Source organism: Nothobranchius furzeri, chromosome 3 (assembly GCF_043380555.1).
Source record: "Nothobranchius furzeri strain GRZ-AD chromosome 3, NfurGRZ-RIMD1, whole genome shotgun sequence".
In the NCBI taxonomy this organism is placed as follows: Eukaryota; Metazoa; Chordata; class Actinopteri; order Cyprinodontiformes; family Nothobranchiidae; genus Nothobranchius; species Nothobranchius furzeri.
Window position 1 is genome coordinate 63,282,040 of NC_091743.1, and position 18,278 is coordinate 63,300,317.

The 18,278-nt window shown below is 41.9% G+C and overlaps 1 protein-coding gene across 1 annotated transcript in view; it reads left to right on the forward strand.

The window, feature by feature from the left end:
- The first annotated feature begins 12,297 nt into the window (after window positions 1-12,297).
- The window catches only part of syn2b (synapsin IIb), a 118,823-nt gene continuing 112,842 nt past the window's right edge, over window positions 12,298-18,278 (forward strand). Inside the window, exon 1 of the mRNA XM_015959071.3 lies at window positions 12,298-13,319. Within this exon, the coding sequence (XP_015814557.3) occupies window positions 12,883-13,319 (437 nt within the window). The 5' untranslated portion in view covers window positions 12,298-12,882. The remainder of the gene's footprint in view (window positions 13,320-18,278) is intronic.

Sequence of the window (18,278 nt, forward strand, 5' to 3'; positions counted from 1 at the left end):
AAAATCCCACTTGTTAACTTTGCCCAATTTGGCCAGCCGCTTGAGCATTAATTCTGATATCTTGTCAACAGGTCAACTAGTTAACTAGTGAGGGTCAAACTGTACACGCTAGTTAACTAGTGAACACATTTTGACCTTCACTAGTTAACTAGTTGACACAAAAATGGCTCATTAGTTAACTAGTAAAGGCCAAAATGCATACCAGTCAGCTAGTTGAAGGTATTTGTGTCTCACTAGTTAACTAGTCAGGGTCAAAATGAGCCCACCAGTTAACTAGTGGGAGACGGAAATGTTCACTAGTTAACTAGTGAACACATTTTGGCTTCACTAGTTAACTAGGTGACACAAAATGGCTCACTAGTTAACTAGTAAAGGCCAAAATGCATACCAGTCAGCTAGTTGAAGGTTTTTGTGTCTCACTAGTTAACTAGTGATGGCCAAAATGTGCACACCAGTTAACTAGTGACAGAAGAAATGCCCACTAGTTGACTAGTGAACACATTTTGGCTTCCTAGTTAACTAGGTGACACAAAAATGGCTCACTAGTTAACTAGTAAGGGCTAAAATGCATACCAGTCAGCTAGTTGAAGGTTTTTGTGTCTCACTAGTTAACTAGTGACAGTTCAAAGTGTCCACATGTTCACTAGTGAAGGCAAAACTCCTAACTAGTTAAGTAGTTGGAGTAGGGCAGTGCCACTAGTTAACTAGTGAACCATTAATGACTCACTAGCTAGCTAGTTGATTGTAGCAGGCTCACTAGTTACCTAGTTGATGCATCCATTGTCCAAACTAGTTAACTAGTGAGGACATAAATGTATACTAGTAAACTAGTTCAAGCCTACATTCACACTAGCTAGCTAGTTGCACAGAATTCTAATTAGGAGGCAGAGAATTTCTCAAATTGAGGCTTTCTATTGGCTCACTATGTTAAAATAAAATATGACAACCAATCACAGTGCAGAATTTTGCAAAATCCCACCCCAAACATTTGCATGCGGCACACAAGTTAACATGCTGGCCAGAGGAACCTCAGCTAGTAAACTAGTAGTGGCTTCAGTGTGACACTTACATGTAAACTTGTGAAGGCGGAACTGCTCACTAGTTAACTAGAGAGGGTACAAATGTCCACTAGTTAACTAGTGAGGTGCAAAATAAGTGTCACTAGTTCACTAGTGGGCCCCAAAACGCCCACAAGTTAACTAGTAGGGTGTGGATATGCTCACTAGTTAACTAGTGAGGTGCAGATTTGCTCACTAGTTAACTAGTGCACCCTTAAGCGCCCACTAGTTAACTAGTAAGGTGCAAAAAAGCATCACTAGTTAACTAGTAAGGTGCAGATATGCTCACTAGTTAACTAGTGGGCCCCAAAACGCCAACTAGTTAACTAGTAGGGTGCGGATTTGCTCACTAGTTAACTAGTGAGGCGCAGATATGCTCACTAGTTAACTAGTGACGTGCGGATTTGCTTACTAGTTAACTAGTGAGGCGCAGATATGCTCACTAGTTAACTAGTGAGGTGCGGATTTGCTCACTAGTTAACTAGTGAGGTGCGGATTTGCTCACTAGTTAACTAGTGAGGTGCAGATTTGCTCACTAGTTAACTAGTGAGGTGCGGATTTGCTCACTAGTTAACTAGTGAGGTGCGGATTTGCTCACTAGTTAACTAGTGAGGTGCAGATATGCTCACTAGTTAACTAGTGAGCATATCTGCACCTCACTAGTACCTCACTAGTTAACTAGTGAGCATATCTGCACCTCACTAGTTAACTAGTGAGGTGCGGATTTGCTCACTAGTTAACTAGTTGCATCTAAAAACACATACAAGCTGACCATTTTTGTCCACTAGTTAACTAGTGGAACAATTGAAATTTCACCAGTTTACATGTGTGGCAGTGCAGCAGCTCACTAGTTAACTAGTGCCTGAAACACAAATTATGCATATTCTAATGAGAAGGCGGGCAGAAGACTCCTGTTGGGTATAAGAATCCCACCCAGTCTAAAACGTATGTGCTGTGGCCTCACAATCACATACTGATGGGTGTCCCTGAGCGCCAAGGCTTGCACTCATTAGTCATGGTTTGACACCTACTGGTTGGTCGTTGCGGCGGGTTCGAATCCCGCAGATGGCATTCCGCAATTGCTGTAACATTATTTATTTTCTCTTTGTGTTGTAATGTTCAAAGTTTTATTGTTTTACTGCTTTTATTCCCCCCTCCCAAATCAAGTAAAGCACCTCGTTTGGTGTCGTGTAAGGGAGATCAGTTGGCGAGTTCAAGTCCCATTGAGGAGAATTGGAATTTAGTGTGCCAGTAATTTTATTGTAGTTCATTTTTGTTTGGTATTGAAAGTTTGGTATTGAAAAAGGCTATATTAAAAATAATTATTGATATATATATATATATATATCTCCATCCATCCATCCATCCATCTTCCCAAGAAATAGATCAAATGACACTGAGGGAAAAAACTGTGGTTATTTTGGAGAGGGTGCTGGCTGCAAAACCACAAAGGCGGAGCTGCACCCCGCCCATTCACGCAAACTCAGCCTAGCCCACTGACTTCCGTTTTTGTTTTCAACTTTATCGCAAACTGACCTGACCCACATGAATTACGGCTGTTACTAGTTTACAGTCGTTAATGCTATGTTCTATACTCCAATTAAACAAGATAAATATAACTTGCTACATGACAAAGACTGAATATATCTCGAAATGAAAAGGTTTCTTTTAGCGAATATCTGCCTACAGCTGGTCTAATAAAACTGGTGTACAACAGCACTTCAGTCTATTGAATGGCCTCTGGTAGTCTAGTGGTAAAATCGTCTGAGTTGGTTTTTGCTTTCCCCTCAGATGATGCTGGTTCGATTCTCGGTGGGGTCATCAGCAGTCTATTTAGCCACATTCAATTTGTTTATATTTTAGTTGTAATGTTTCTTTTCAGCAAAATATTTATGTCGCTAAAAGTTCTTTGAATTTGGTCGTTCCTAAACAGCATTTTAGTTGAAACTCTGCTCACAAATGGACTCACACTGGCTAAATAAACGAATAAATAAATAAATAAACACATTATATGTTAAACGGTATACCAGTAAATTGTTGTAAACATAGTACTGGCAAGTGTAGCTAGAAATGAAGAAAAGAGGTTGTAAACTACCTAAAACTTACACTACTGGGAGGCGAAACAGCATGTCAACCTGACTCCATAACCACTACACCACCACATCTGTTATAAATCAAGTGGCGTTACATGTAATTGTGCTGCCCAGTGTGTCTCTGAGATGGGATGTATGGTTTATTGGCGGTGTCTCAGTAGAAGTCATTTCAGAAATAATTTGTCAGAAAATTCACAGAATATCCAGATTTGAGAACCAAGACCAGACCCGCTTCGGGGGAGGAGACCAAATTGAAGCTGAGATGGGAGGAAAATGCATGAATGAGGCTAAAAATGGCTTTGGCGTGTTTCTTATGAGGAAATGACAATATAACATGATTAAAAGTTCCAAAAGTTAGATTTTTAATTATATGGAACCTTTACAAAAACTGTTCAATTAACTTCTCAACTCCGTCCTCAATCTCGCATTTTTTAGCTACAACACCCTCTTTGGTTCCAGAATGCTATCAAGTCTGACAACTGGAAGGAATTAGACTGACTCTAATGGAATGGGCGGGGCTGATTCTGGAATGGGCGGGGCTGACTCTGGTGCAGCTCCACCTTCTGGTGCAGCTCCGCCTTTGTGGTTCTGCAGCAAGCACCACTTGTTATTTTGAGCTAGTACCAGAAGACAGTGTAACCTTTTTTAGTTCTCTCCAGTCAAAACAAAACTTTAGACTTTTTTCTTTTTTAAATTTAACAGGGAACAGCAATCAATTGAACAGGGAACTGCAACCAGTAGTCACACAACAAAATAAAATCACACAAACAAAATAAAGTTACTCTCCTTTTTTCTTGGTGTCTGAAAAGGGCAGGGAAAACCATCAGACTCCAGTCACCCATCGAATGGACTCTTCACCCTCCTGCCCTCTGGGAAGTGCTACAGGAGCCTATGGACTAAGACTACCAGGTCCCGAAACAGTTTCTTCCCCACAGCTGTCAGACTCCTAAACTCTGCCTGCTGACATAACACCCCAAACCAGCAGCACCCTACATAAACTCTGTAGAAACAAGAAAGCCCTGCAAATCGATGCAGAGCGTCGCGGGATATGCCTGACTGGTCATATATATTACCTCTCATGACACTGACCTCTGACCCTATGAACTTGTGTATGTGATGAGTTTATTTACCTTTGATAGGGAGTTATGACCTCTGATTTTGTCAAAATCCTTCAACCCGTTCAGGAGATATTGCACACAAAAGCCAAATTTTCATATATACGGCCTCACACAACCTTGACCTTTGACCCTATGAGGTTGTGACCTGATCAGTTTATCTACCTTTGATAGGGAGCTATCACCTCTGATTTGGTCAAAATCATTCAACCCGTTCAGGCAATTTTTGATATATATATGACCTCACACAACCTTGACCTTTGACCCTATGACATTGTGTTCCTAATCAGTTCATGTACCCTTCATAGTAATAAAATACACAGGCGAGGGTCAGACTCTCTGGAGGACGCCATGTTGGATTCTATGTTTATTTAGCTGTATTTATGGTTTTGCTGGTGGTTTTTGACTCCTTTGAAAACTGTGCAACAACACTCTTCTTCTTCCTTTTCTCGTGTGTTATTTGGCGGATGGCACTCAACATAAAAAGATGCATTTCTCAAACAATTAATGTATTGGAGCGTGAACCTGAGTCATTAATCTCATATCCTAATTTGAGAGTTACAGCTAGAGTCCAGAGGGTTTTGTTGGCTTTATGAGCATTAGTTAGTAAGGTCCTCACTTGAACAAAAAATACAGCTTGTTTGCAGTGACTTTGGTATTTACTACCCCCTATTGCCAGAAATCTACACACTTTCCCTTTAAGCGCGTTGTCTCTTTAAGACTGGTCCTGGGTGACATTGGAGTTTACAGCGAGGCCGTAGAAATTCTCTGTCTGGATATTTATTGTGGAGATTAATGGACTAAAATGGGTTGCTGCACCGTGACTGTCTTCTCCTTTTTTTGGAGAGTAAAAACTATATTTTGGTTTTTAAATGCTGCCGCTGCACCGTATTAAGAAATCATATTACTGGTTGGTTCGAAATGGGTTGAAATGTTCACATTTCTTCTTTGCTTTACATGCTGATCACTAAAGCGTGCTTTAATTAATATTGCGTTTTCGTAAAACGTAAGAGCAAACAAGGGGGATTTTAATTGACAAAAATAATAAAATCAGCACATTTCCAAGCCAACTGCGGTTAACATTGGCACGTCGGCTTGAAAAATATCTCCTTTTTGCCGTAAATAACACACATTTCATAGCTGTTGTGGGTTATGTATGTGTTCATCAGTGCTTGAGAACTGTAACTTTGGGGAGCGGGTCGTAATTGTGGGCTTTTAATGCGGTGCTGTCTGTGGCGAGGTGTTGGTAGGGTCTGATCGGAGCTGCAGCCAGAGCGTTTCTCCCGACCAGCGGCTGCTGGGAGCTGGTCCACGGTGAAGCAGCCCACGCAGCCGAACGAGGGCTTCCCGGCTAAGAGCTGACCGCAGCGGCCCCGACGACCGCGGGCCAGCGACCCGAGAAATAACATGGGGAGTCCTGCTGCTGCCTGCTGTTGTTTGTTTTCCGTAGTAAATACCTGAATATGCAGAGACTCAACAGGTCATTCAGTTGTGTGGTATCATTCAGATGATCAAATGAAATGTTGCAACATTAATATCAGTTTACCTGATCTTGATCAATAATCACATTGATGAATTGGTGCATGAATAACTACAGACCCTGCTTCCTGCAGCAGCTTTTTCTGCTCTAGATTTATGATCTGCTATTTGTATATTTCAAGGAAAAAGACGGAAATGGCATTAATTATTTAGATTTATTTGTGGATTTTTTTGTCGATGTTAACCCTGTTGTGTCTCAGTTCATGAAGCTGTTTTCAATGTTTCCCGCGATGCGAGCAGCTGATTGTGCAGCAGATGGCCGCGGACATGATCAATTTCGAAGTGCTAGTTCTGGATCAAGAGAAAGCCTGCTGTGCTGTGCCGATGATTTTATTTTGCGAGGATGGATTGAGGAAGGTGGACACACATGCTTAAATATCGACTGTCGGCAATAATCAGATTCATACTCATAAAATACTTGTTTACATGTTTTTTTTGTGTGTGTGTGTGTGTGTGTGTAACTCTGCCCACTAATCCGTTACGTATTTTGTTTCTTGTTGACATAAATGCAAAAATTATGCAAAAGAAAAGAAGTGAAATAATGTACAAAACTAAAGTGTATGATCCAGTATCAAACCCACGACCTTCACCATTGCAAGCGAACGCGTTAGTCACTAGACCACCAGCACTAGGTGCTACATCTCCCCGCAAATTTATACCTTTAAAACACTATGAGTGCTGGCAGGCTTTACAGCAACGTATGTAAAATAGAGCCTTTTTTATTATTATAAACTTGTCGCTTCCGTACAAATGTGAAACAATATATCTGACGGAGATTTCTGCGGAGTTTCTGCACTTTCCTGTCAACAGAAACAGACATGCTGTCTGCCGCTGCCTTCCGCCTCCAGGCTTTTTCAGACTAATAACTGAAAACTAAAGACTGCACACGTTAACTGAACAAAGATTACAGCAATACACCACAACTTTCTCGCTACAAATATCGTCAAAACATATTTATGTGCTCAAACGATCTTAGTTTATCAAATTTTCTCTTAGAACAGCCTGAACAGAGTCCGCCATACTTTCTCTGTTTCTCAGTCCTACATGGACCAATCACATTGCTGTTCTGCATTTCTTCATTTGCATGTAAAGGCCGGATTTGCTCACTAGCTAACTAGTGAGCAGTACAGCGGTCGAACTAGTTAACATGTTACACAGAATGCCAGCCAAGTGTGTATTTATTCAAATTCCACAAATTTACTAGTTTTAGGGGCATTTTTCTGCAGCTAGTTAACTAGTGACAGTGTTTTGTGTTCACTACTTAACATGTAAGGCTCAGTTTGCCCTCTATAAGCTAGTGAGAAAAAATTATAATGCAGATATGCTCACTAGTTAACTAGTGAGTGCTTCCTGTCCCATTACAAGTGAACTAGAAAGGCCAAATATGTCAACTAGTTAACTAGTGAAGGTAAATTTGTCACTAGTTAACTAGTAAGAACACATTTTTACATAACAAGTAAACTAGATTGCTCCAAAAACAGCAACTAGTGTGCGTCTTGTGCGCACTAGTTAACTAGTGAGCATATCTGCACCTCACTAGTTAACTAGTGAGCATATCTGCACCTCACTAGTTAACTAGTGAGCAAATCCGTACCTCACTAGTTAACTAGTGAGCAAATCCGCACCTCACTAGTTAACTAGTGAGCAAATCCGCACCTCACTAGTTAACTAGTGAGCAAATCCGCACTTCACTAGTTAACTAGTGAGCAAATCCGCGCCTCACTAGTTAGCTAGTAAGCAAATCCGCACTTCACTAGTTAACTAGTGAGCATATCTGTGCCTCACTAGTTAACTAGTGAGCAAATCCGCACCCTACTAGTTAACTAGTTGGCGTTTTGGGGCCCACTAGTTAACTAGTGAGCATATCTGCACTTTACAAGTTAACTAGTGATGCTTTTTTGCACCTTACTAGTTAACTAGTGGGTGCTTTAGGGCACACTAGTTAACTAGTGAGCAAATCTGCACCTCACTAGTTAACTAGTGAGCAAATCCGCACATCACTAGTTAACTAGTGAGCATATCTGTGCCTCACTAGTTAACTAGTGAGCAAATCCGCACCCTACTAGTTAACTTGTTGACATTTTGGGGCCCACTAGTTAACTAGTGAGCATATCTGCACTTTACAAGTTAACTAGTGATGCTTTGTTGCACCTTACTAGTTAACTAGTGGGCACTTTAGGGCGCACTAGTTAACTAGTGAGCAAATCTGCACCTCACTAGTTAACTAGTGAGCATATCCGCACCTTACTAGTTAACTTGTGGGCGATTTGGGGCCCACCAGTGAACTAGTGACACTTATTTTGCACCTCACTAGTTAACTAGTGGACATTTGTACCCTCTCTAGTTAACTAGTGAGCAGTTCTGCCTTCACAAGTTTACATGTAAGTGTCACACTGAAGCCACTACTAGTTCACTAGCTGAGGTTCCTCTGGCCAGCATGTTAACTTGTGTGCCGCATGCAAATGTTTGGGGTGGGATTTTACGAAATTCCGCACTGTGATTGGTTGTCATATTTTATTTTGACACAGGGAGCCAATAGAGAGTCTTAATTTGAGAAATTCTCCACCTCCTAATTAGAATTCTGCGCAACTAGCTAGCTAGTGTGAATGAAGACTTGAACTAGTTTACTAGTATACATTTATGTCCTCACTAGTTAACTAGTTTGGACAATGGATGCATCAACTAGGTAACTAGTGAGCCTGCTGCCATCAACTAGCTAGCTAGTGAGCCATTAATGGTTCACTAGTTAACTAGTGGCACTGACCTACTCCAACTAGTTAACTAGTTAGGAGTTAAGCCTTCACTAGTTAACTAGTGTGCACATTTTGGCCATCAATAGTTAACTAGTGAGACACAAAAAACCTTCAACTAGCTGACTGGTATGCACTTTGGCCTTTACTAGTTAACTAGTGAGCCATTTATGTGACAACTAGTTAACTAGTGAAGCCAAAATGTGTTCACTAGTTAACTAGTGCACATTTATGTCTACCACAAGTTAACTAGTGTGCACATTTTGGCCATCACTAGTTAACTAGTGAGACACAAAAACCTTCAACTAGCTGACTGGTATGCATTTTGGTCTTTACTAGTTAACTAGTGAGCCATTTATGTGTCAACTAGTTAACTAGTGAAGCCAAAATATGTTCACTAGTTAACTAGTGCGCATTTATGTCTACCACAAGTTAACTAGTGTGCACATTTTGACCCTCACTAGTTAACTAGTGAGACAAATACCTTCAAGTAGCTGACTGCTATGCATTTCTGCTTTTACTAGTTAACTAGTGAGCAGTTTTTGTGTCAACTAGTTAACTACTGAAGCCTAAATGTGTTCACTAGTTAACTAGTGCGCATTTCTGCTGTCACTAGTTAACTAGTGGGCACATTTTCACCCTCGATATTTAACTAGTTGACACAAACATGTCTAACTAGTTAACTAGTGGACAGAAATGGCTTACATGTTCATGACAATTCTGGCTGATATCCTGATATCAGAATAAATGCTCATTTGGCTTGCCTTAGGTGCCAGGTCGTGCTGAAAAATGAAATCTTCATCTCCAAAAAGCTTTTCAGCAGATGGAAGCATGAAGTGCTCCAAAATCTCCTGATAGCTAGCTGCATTGACCCTGCCCTTGATAAAACACAGTGGACCAACACCAGCAGCTGACATGGCACCCCAGACCATCCCTGGCTGTGGGTACTTGACACTGGACTTCAGGCATTTTGGCATTTCCCTCTGCCCAGTCTTCCTCCAGACTATGGCACCTTGATTTCTGAATGACATGCCAAATTTGCTTTCCTCTGAAAAAAGTACTTTGGACCACTGAGCAACAGTCCAGTGCTGCTTCTCTGTAGCCCAGGTCAGGAGCTTCTGCAGCTGTTTCTAGTTCAAAAGTGGCTTGGCCTGGGGAATGCGGCACCTGTAGCTCATTTCCTGCACACGCCTGTAAACGGTGGCTCTGGATGTTTCTACTCCAGACTCAGTCCACTGCTTCCGCAGGTCCCCCAAGGTCTGGAATTTGTCCTTCTCCACAATCCTCCTCAGGGTCCGGTCACCTCTTCTCGTTGTGCAGCGTTTTCTGCCACACCTTTTCCTTCCCACAGACTTCCCACTGAGGAGCCTTGATACAGCACTCTGGGAACCACCTATTCATTCAGAAATTTCTTTCTGTGTCTTACCCTCTTGCTTGAGGGTGTCAATGATGGCCTTCTGGACAGCAGTCAGGTCAACAGTCTTACCCATGATTGTGGTTTTGAGTAATGAACCAGGCTGGGAGTCTTTAAAAGCCTCAGGAATCTTTTGCAGGTGTTTAGGGTTAATTAGTTGATTCAGATGATTAGGATAATAGCTCGTTTAGAGAACCTTTTCATGATATGCAAATTTTTTTAGATAGGAATTTTGGGTTTTCATGAGCTGTGTGCCAAAATGATCAATATTAGAAACAATAAAAGGCTTTAACTGCTTCAGTTGTGTGTAATGAATCTCATATTTCAACACATTCTCACACCCAAGGCATCAAAATATGACACGTGTGACCAAGCCTCAATATATGACGATTCGGGACGCCCCAGCACGTCAGGAGACGACGATCAGGGCACGCTGGGTCATATGGCTCCGCTGACGTCACTGTTTGACGCGCGCTGTCACACAGACATTATTCGACTATTTGGCCTTCCCCTCACCCCAATTCTAACCTTAAGGTCCATAAACAGTGACCTTAAGGTTAGGATTGGGGTGAGGGGAAGGTTAAGTAGTTCAAAAGTGGTTCTAATGTCCGTCTCACCACCGGCGTCGGATGCCGACGCTCTGGGATGCTGCGTCAACTGTTTGTCCCTGATCGTCGTCTCCTGACGCGCTGGGCCGTCCCGAATCGTCATATATTGAGGCTTGGTCACACGCGTCATATTTTGATGCCTTGGGTGTGAGAATGTGTTGAACATGTATGAAGGTCTACTGTTTATCAGTACATTACAGACAATAATGAACTTTATCACAATGTGCAATTTTTTTTAGAAAGACCTGTAATTGTCTCTTCTCAATTTCAGATCATTTCATTCCCATGCTTTGGTTCCATATCTTGCATTAGGCTGAATTATTACAAAGATCAGCACTTTTCATTCATCTTTATTTCGAGCCATTAAAAAAAAGAAATGTGTATTTATACATAAGCGACGATGCACAACAAAACTGAACTAAAACAAAAGAAACAATCATTTAGCCCTTGCTCGAAAAGCAGTGGGAGGAAGTAAAACTTATTTAATCCCACCCCATATTACATTCACATTAGTTATTTCAATATCACACCAATAAACACTGTATCAACACAACAAATTAGTTCAGCTTACACTCCCATACAAAATTTGATATACTATTGCCAATGATTGTATTTACAATATCATCATCAACCCTAGAGACTTCACACACAACATGTTAAATCCAACAAACAATCACAATCACACACTTATTAATGCTTTAGATTTGTCTATGCAGAGGGGCTTCAGGGGGCCAAACCAGCTCACATAGTTCAGTATTTTAGTGTCTTCACATATGTGACAGATGTGCAAGTGGCCCAAGCCCCAACGCGCTCAAATGTGCCCTTTTCACAGATGTTCACTTTTGAACTGTGTGCAGATAAAAAACTGGATTATGCCTTTCATCTTAAGCCCAAAACTATTCCATGTTTTTAAAAGCATTTTTGTGACTGCTAGTTATCAGTTCAATTCAATTCAATTCAAGTTTATTTATATAGCGCCAAATCACGACAAGACCCGTCTCAAGGCACTTCACATAATAAACATTCCAATTCAGGTCAGTTCATTAAGTCAATCGGAAATAATGTTTCCTAAATAAGGAACCCAGCAAATTGCATCAAGTCACTGACTAGTGTCAGTGACTATACAGCTGTAGGCAAAAAGATTATTCTTTGTTTGAGAAGACTGAAGTCAGGACTTTATCTGAGTTCAAATTAAAATGTTTTTCACCAAAGCGTGTCAAAATATTAAAACATTTACCTGATTTGCACACTGCCTGACTAATCTGGTTGGTACGCAAACAAACAATTGGATCGATTTGGTTTTTAGTTTTTTCTCCCCCTGAATTCATATCAAATTTATGAAAGATTTAAATAAAAAAAAGAAAACACTTAAGAGACAACTTGTGGTTTACATAATAAGTGACAGGATCACTAAGTGATGATGTCATGCATTAATTTTTACAGATCTTATCTGAAAGAGCATGCCTCCACCTCGTTTACTCAGTGGTGAGGAAGCAGATTAAAGTGTAACGCGTTGAAAAAAAGGGGTAAACAAAAATGGCTGGATGGAAGGAGAAGAAGGTGGGGCCTGCAGAGCAGAGCGGATGGTGTCTCCAACCGTGAACTCCACCCTTTGCATGCGTGCAGGAAACCCCCTCCAATGGCTGCACACGGCACGCAGCGCTACAATGTTGCAGCACGACACTCGAACACTCTTTGATGTAGGAGGATGATGACAGAGGAGAGGAGGAGGAGGAGGAGGAGGAGAGGGGAGGCAGCCAGTGAGCACGCTCAGTGAGTGAGTGAGAGGAGGAAGGGTAGAGGGAGCGTGAGCGAGTGAAAGGGTGAGATAAACAGAAAAGGCAGCATCTCCTCAGTGCATTCAGCTTGCAGCAGCTGAGGAGGAAGGAAATCAGACCAAAGGGGGAAGAACTCCAGCATCTCACTGAAGGGGGCGACACCACACCTCTCTCTCTCAGATACACTCTCTCACGTCACACTCACGCATTTTGCAGGAGGCGTGAGGCTCAGGAGGAGGAACACCACATCCACGCTCGTTCTGCTGGCTTCGCTGCACTTTTGGGAGCTGTCTCTTGAAGACTGGTCCATTGGTTCATCCGTCCTCTCTTCCTTTCCTGCTCTCCATCCCTCCAGCCTAGAAGCAGCAATCCGCCACACATCATTTGGGACTGAACTGCTTTCTCTCTCAATCGTCTAACCTTTGATCCCATTTTGCTTTTGCTCCATTCAGCCTGGAATCCAGGAGACGTACAGTCAAAGTAAACACTTCCCAAGCGGCTGAGCGGTCCACCATTCAAACGAAATCATGAACTTCCTCCGGCGTCGACTCTCTGACAGCAGCTTCATGTCCAACCTGCCCAATGGCTACATGTCAGACCTTCAGAGGCCTGAACCTCCTGCTCCTCCACCCCCCACCGCCTCCTCTCCCTCCCAGCAGGGTGAAGCCACTTCCGCAGCTCCTGCCCCTGCCCAGTCCCCAACCAAAGCTCCTGCACCGGCCCAGGTGCCCGCCAGCTCCCCGGCATCTCAGGACCGGCACCCGACCCAGCAGGCTCAGCAACCCCAACAGGCCCAGTCCTCCTCCTCCTCCTCTGGCTTCTTCAGCTCCTTCAGCTCCATCACCAACGTGGTCAAACAGACGGCTGCGTCCGCCGCTGGTTTTGTAGAGCAGTCGGCTCCATCTTCTTCCCTCTCCAAGAAGTTCAAGGTCCTGTTGGTCATTGATGAGCCTCAGCACGAGTGGTGAGTCCTAATGAAGCCCAAACGTCTGATGGGAAGTTGGCAGTTGTGTTGAGTTGATCATTGCTGATTAAAAAGCCACCACTTTTGGAAGATTCCTCCAATTTGGCACATAAAATGTTTGGTTGATCATCAGCCAGATGGCTCATAAGCTAAATTAATTAAGAGTTGGTTCACTGGTTTGATTCTAATCGGCACAGTATCAAAATTAAACGTCGATTGATGGTTTTAGTCTCGATTAGATCAAAACAAACATTATTCACTCATTCCAACACAGGAATAAGTGCCTAAATGAAATCCTCTCACTGATTTTATAGCTTTGTATTAAAATGTCTCCTCTCCTCGTGCTGAAGCTGCTCCAAAAACAGAACCAGTGCTTCTAATCCAAACAGACAAGGCAGATGTTCTCTGGGGTTGGAATTCACACATCCCACCACCCAGCACCATCACCTGTCTCCATTTGATTCTGTGTGTCCTTAAGCTGCTGTGTTCATGCTTTTGTGTAGCATGTGTGTGAGAGAGTGTTAAAAAGCCCTGAGTGACTGTTAGCATCTCAAACGCACGAGCAGCCAATATAATCATGACGCCATCAATGTGCACTTTAGCACTGCAAAAAAAAAAAAAAAAAAAAGCATGTAGCTCTGAATAAATTGTTGTCTTTTTCAAATGTCGAGGTGTCTTTGGGTGTTTGTTTTTATGCTGTGTCCTGTCTCTGCAAATAAAAATTTCAAGGTGGCTTTCACGTGCCGGTGGATGTTGATGGGTTGTAGAGCTGCTCAGTGCTGTTATTACCTGGATGTGGCTTTATCATGTCAGCCCTTTTAAAAGATGTCCAATGAAAAGGAGATTCGCTGCACGAGACACTTTTGACCTTTTCAGTTTAACGAAGGCTACGTAGTCCTTCAGGAGGCAATTATTGTTTAATGTTGTACATAAAACCAAAGGTCTGATAAGATCAAGAGCTTTGGAACAAGAAAATAAGCTGGTTTGATTTATAAGAATTGAGATGCCAAATTAAACCTTTGACTTAATGCTGCTGATGAGATTAATAACAAAACGTAAAATTCAATGACAACTAAACAAGCTCGGGAGGACCGTGTTTCAGGAAAAAAATCTCTGAAAGCATTATTGGCATTTAAATATCATAAATATGATCAATGGCTCAGATTGAATTTTTTTTTTCATTTTTCTCTACCCGTTTCATCTACGTTCCTACCCTCCCCTTTAGTCACGAGCTTTGGGTAGTGACCAAAAGAACGAGATCACAGATACAAGTGGCCAAAATGAGTTTTCTCTGCAGAGTGTCTGGGCTCTCACTAAAGCCGGGCGTACACTGTGCGACTTTTTCACTCGTAGCACTCAGCTTCAGCTCAAACTGTACGACTTCCTCGCAGAGCAGATCTCATGAGTCATGTGCTCTCACTGTACGACCCAGTTCTCGGATGCGACCTGACTGCTCACACTGTACGTCTGGTAAAAACACGTCGGCCCTAAAAATGTGCTAAAAATAGCAGTTTTTACTCAACATGTCAGACTTTTTTGTCTTGTTTTGCCTGTTGTCCTTCGGGAGTGCTGCAGGGGGACACAGGGATTTATGGGGGGTGGATGAGGAAAACAAAATAAAGAAAGTAAATCTGTGTTTTGTGATCAGTTTAATTTGACATGAACACGACAAACACGCTTTCTTGACAATCTTTGTGAGTAAAAAACATGTAGAAATAAAAACGAACAACGTGTGTTATTAGGGAAATAGCGGGAGAGCGGTGCATGATTGCGCATGCGCCGTGAGCAGTTTTTGGGTCGCAGCTGCTCGCAGCGCCGCTTCAACAGTGCGATACCCTCACGAGGGACGAGCAAAATATTAAACACTCCAGAAGTTTGTGCGAGCTCACGATTGCTGATCGGTAGCTGGTCACGTGGTGTTAATCGCCTCTCGTAACCCCCTGTACACTACAAGACGCTTGGCGCAAAACTCGCCCCCGATCTTGTGGATTCTCGCAAGAGTGGAAAATCGGCTCAAAAAGGTGAAAAAGTCGCACAGTGTACGCCCGGCTTTAGAGATAGGGTGAGAACCTTGGTCAACTAGGAGGAGCTTGGAGTAGACACCGCTGCTCCTTCACATCGAGAGGAGCGAGTTGAGGTGGGTCTGGCGCCCCGAATGCCTCCCTGATGAGGTTTCCTGGGCACGTTCAACTGGGAGGAGACCTAAAGGAAGACCCAGGACACACTGGAGGGATTGTGTTTCTCAGCTGGCCAGAGAACACCTTGGGATTCACCTAGACTCACTCTGGTTTTAGATCTTTTGTGGTCGCTCCTCTACTGAGAAGGATAACGACATGTTCTGGGTTCAGAAGCAGCTGCTTGACTAACAGAGTTTGCCTACAGGGCCAGCCTCGCTGTGCCGAGCGAACTGTTTGGCAACCTGCAATGGTGCCCTCCAGTGGCCGGTAAATGTGAACATAAACTCAGTGTTATGCCCGTTAAAATAAATATATGATTTTTAAAATCAAAATATAGCTTTTGAATAATACTGCACTTTCATTCTGCACACCTCTAATCACCCTGTGAAGGAATTATTTAAAAATATTTTTATTTTCTTACATTGTTCCATATTCTGCCTTTAATCTCTCTAACACATGAAAATAAAAGACCAGAGTATTCAAAAAAATAGTTTTCCTTTTAAGGAAAATAGATCTTCAAGGCCACGAAGTGCTAATTTCCTGGCATATTCTTCCAAACTGTCAACTGAAAAACCACAATAAATTCAAAATTTGATGACAACACATCTGTCAACGGGGAGCAGTGTGCTGGCAGCAATGTGGCACTAATATGGTCGTTATGGTTACGCAACACCTCCAGAAACAAAAATTCATTTTTCACTGATTATTTAAATAAGGCTGACAATGTGTTAGAGTGCTGAGGTTCCACTTTCTAGTGCTCGCCTATTGTAAATGACTGCTCTGAGTTATGTTAATCGTATGTCCCATGCTGGGATTTTTGGCTAGGTTATGAATTCACTAAGGACAGTTTCTGAATGCGACACTCTGGAGCTTTAATAATGAATCAAGGTGCCTGAATGCGTACTTTACTTAAAATAATCCTGCTTTGATAACCTGTGCATCAATTGTAGAGTCAAATCATTCATGTGGCTCTATAGTCTAAAATAAGCAAAGTTAGATTTATAATAATGAAAATGCATGAGAGGGATTTGGTGCATCTCTTAATGCATGATCAGGAGCACCCATAATCTGTAAACAGGTTATTTCTACATGTGCTGCTTTCTTAAGGTCATGTAGCAACTATTACAGATGTGTTTAAACTTTATGGTGTTTTTGAGACTCATTATTGCTTTAAACAATGAGCAAAAGCAGATTTAGTTGGATTTAAGCTCAGAATTCACTTTTTAGCTGCAGAAAAACAAAATAAGTGGCAGGAAGTGAAGAATATATGAAATAGAACTTCAAATAAAGTATGAAAATGCTTTGTTTTATGAATTGTTGTTATTATTATTATTATTTTTGCAAACAATCTTTCATCCAGAGAGCCAGACATTAATATTAATGGTGTGTTGTTTGGGGGGGATGATTGCAGACAGCTTTCTGTAGGACTCTGGGCCAGAGAGTCATTCGGCTAAATATGATCGATTTTCCGCTCAGGAAGGAGTGGTCCTGGAGCTTTTAGTAATGTAACTGTAAACAGAAAGTTGCTCTAAAAACACAGCCTCAGTAATGCTCCTGTTTACCAGTCAATCACACGTGAGATGCTGCACCTTGTCCTTTGATTTCTGAAGTAGCCAAAAGGAAACAGTCACAGCGTTACAGGGCTTGTCTGGTGTTTGTTCATTAAGTGGATTCAGGGTTTCGTTGCTAAAGCAGATGGTGAGTGTCTCCCGAGGCAATCGTCACCATAAAAACATACAGATACGTGCTGGAAATCAATGGGTAGATTAAGGGAAATGTTGCCCAAAAATGGCCCAACAAAAAATGCACAAAGTCCTAAACAGTGAGGTTCACAGAGAAATGTAGAATATTTGCTCTTTTTGAAATGCGATCAGTTGCTCTGAGTTTCACATGCATTGGAAAACAGTCTACTCCTATTTCCTGCATTATCCTCCAAAAGAAAAGTAGACAAGGAAACAGTCAGGTCAGTAAAGGTCACTCAGATCTACATGACACTGTAAATTAGCTTTCATGGACTCATTCATCTTGGTTGGCGAACGCGAGGAGAGTGTGCTTTGGCTATAGAGGCTAACTGTTAGCATTAGCCACAACATGGTGGAACACATTCAGGCTTCTACTTCTTGAAACAGGAGTGCCAATTTCACTGAGAATGACTCTCAAGGCATTCGTTCATACCAGCGACCACTATAGATTTATTGAAAAAACAAACAAGTGTAGGCCTGCTTTACACTAACGTAAAACAACCTCAAATGAAGAACAAAACTAAAACCAAAAAACAGCAAAAGTCTGCTGGAAAATTAAAAAAACAAAATGAACTTTTCCTAGACTAATTAAACAAAACAAAGCAGCCGCCTGGGGACATAAATCAAATGCACTTGGTTAAATGAACATGAGCGGGCACCTCTAAAGGAGAATGTTTTTGGTAAATTACTGGTCTGGGGATTCCTGCTGTGTGTTAGAACAAGAAGAAAAGAGATGGATTTATCGGCCTTTCCAGGCGGATCAATCTGAAACATTTAGTAAATGTATTAAAGTGGACGTATGCAAACTCAACTTTTGCATAATTTAGTGCTACCATTATCTACTGGCTTTAGAAACACTCCAATCATGAAAAAAATAACACATCAATCTGATTTCTGTCATGCTATGATTTGGGGAATTTTGTACCGAAAACAAGACATTTCAAAAAGACCCCTTTTGTGATGTCACAATTGGAGAAAGTAGAGTAGAACCACCTCTCACCTGGAAGAGAGAGCTGCTGCTGAGAAGAGCAGCAGCTCTA